General features: G+C 63.3%; 1 protein-coding gene across 1 annotated transcript in view; it reads right to left on the bottom strand.

Annotated features, from left to right (window-relative positions):
• The window catches only part of MKNK2 (MAP kinase interacting serine/threonine kinase 2), an 18,475-nt gene that overhangs the window by 15,332 nt on the left and 1,539 nt on the right, over positions 1 to 1,604 (bottom strand). The window contains 3 exon segments of the mRNA XM_009996875.1: positions 563 to 704; positions 866 to 967; positions 1,116 to 1,197. Of these exon segments, the coding sequence (XP_009995177.1) occupies positions 563 to 704; positions 866 to 967; positions 1,116 to 1,197 (326 nt within the window).

The following is a 1,604-nucleotide window of genomic DNA, read 5'->3' as shown; positions in this document are numbered from 1 at the left end:
GGGCAAGGGGGTCCCCACCCATGGCATGGTGGGGAGACAGCTGGGTGCTCCCACTGGCCCCAGTCCCCACCACCGCTCAGCCCTCCCCACTGCCTCAGTTTCCCCACTGAGGCACCCAAAGGCCCCCCCAGGTGATGGGTGAAGCCACGCTCCCCTTTCATGTGGCTGCACTTTCACATGAGGCCCATCCCAGCCCCTCACACTGTGGGCTGGGTGCTACCAGTGCCCCATGTGCCTACAGGGGCAAGGAGCCCTCCCTGGGGCCAGCAGCAGCTGGTCACCCCACTGGCACCACACCCCCCACTTGTCCCGAGTCCCCAGACGTGTCACAAGCATTAATTTAATTTTCCACCTGCCCTAATTCACAGGGAAAGGAGCGTGGCCAAGGGGCTGGACCGAGGTCCTGGAGCTGGGTGGTGGCAGAGGATGATGTTCCACCTGCATGGCCTGGCCCTGCTGCCCTCCTGCCCCTCTCCAGCCCTTCAGTGCCATGAAAACCTCACCCTACGCCAGGTCATGGGGGGCTGGGAGATGCCAAGACACGGAGGGCAGAAAGGGAAACTGAGGCAGGGAGGGGAGGGAGCTGGGTCTGCAGTCCTGCTTTACCTTCACTGCGTACTCCTTGTTGGTGATGAGGTTAATGCAGGACTGGACTCTGGCGTGGGCCCCTTCTCCCAGCACCTCCTCCTGCAGCTGGTAAACATCTGCCAAGGGAGAGGCCACCTGAGCCACCAGCTCATGGGGCAGCACACCTGTCCCTTCTCCCTGGCCTTGTCCCCAAGCCTAGGGACACCAGGAGGGCCCCAGCCCTGCCCTACACTGTGGGGGGGGACCCCCGGGAAGTCCTGGGCAACCCCCCACTCACCTTCAAACCTGCCAGAGAAGCTGTCGGTGGCCCTGCAGCGCTTCTTCTTCTTGTTCCTCTTCTTGGCATCAGGGATATCGATGGGTTGACTTGAAGGCATGTCTGCATGGAAGCACAGCCTGAGTCACCCCCCTCTCCCCCAGCATTGCCACCCCCAGGGCAGCCCCCCCACATCTCTGGGGGAGTGCAAAGGGCCCAACATGGAGGGGCAAGGAGCCCCCCCCATGGGGAGGCAGCACCCTCAGCTCACCGGGACGGGTCGGGCACTCAAAGTTGAAGACGGGCTCCAGGTGGTTGGACTGGTCAAACTCCAGGTCAAAGGGGTTTTGTCCCTGTGGGGGCCAAGAACAGGAGTGAGATGGTGGGCACTGGACAGCGTGGACATGGAGCCTGGCACACGCCTGGCCTTGGCACACATCCTGCTCACCTGCCCTGCTGGTGCAGGACAGCAGCTCGCGGTGCTGCTGCCAGAGGGACATGGCAGAGCCCCAGGCAGGGCCATGGGAGGAGGAACAGGAGGAGGAAGGGTTTGACCACATCTCCTGATGGGGATGGTGCTGCCAGGTCATGCCTCCACGCCAGCACACAGGGGCTGGGGCCACCTCTACCAACCCAACCCCAAATCTCCACTGACGCCTGAACTACAGTGAGGGGAGAGTGGGGGGGGGAAAAACCCACAGGGCAGGATGGGCTCAGGAGCCACCACAGCCGCGTCCTCCCAGCTCCTTGCCAGGCACTG

Source organism: Chaetura pelagica, unplaced genomic scaffold, assembly GCF_000747805.2.
Source record: "Chaetura pelagica isolate M959 unplaced genomic scaffold, ChaPel_1.0 scaffold504, whole genome shotgun sequence".
In the NCBI taxonomy this organism is placed as follows: domain Eukaryota; kingdom Metazoa; phylum Chordata; class Aves; order Apodiformes; family Apodidae; genus Chaetura; species Chaetura pelagica.
This window is presented reverse-complemented; position numbering and strand designations above follow the sequence as displayed.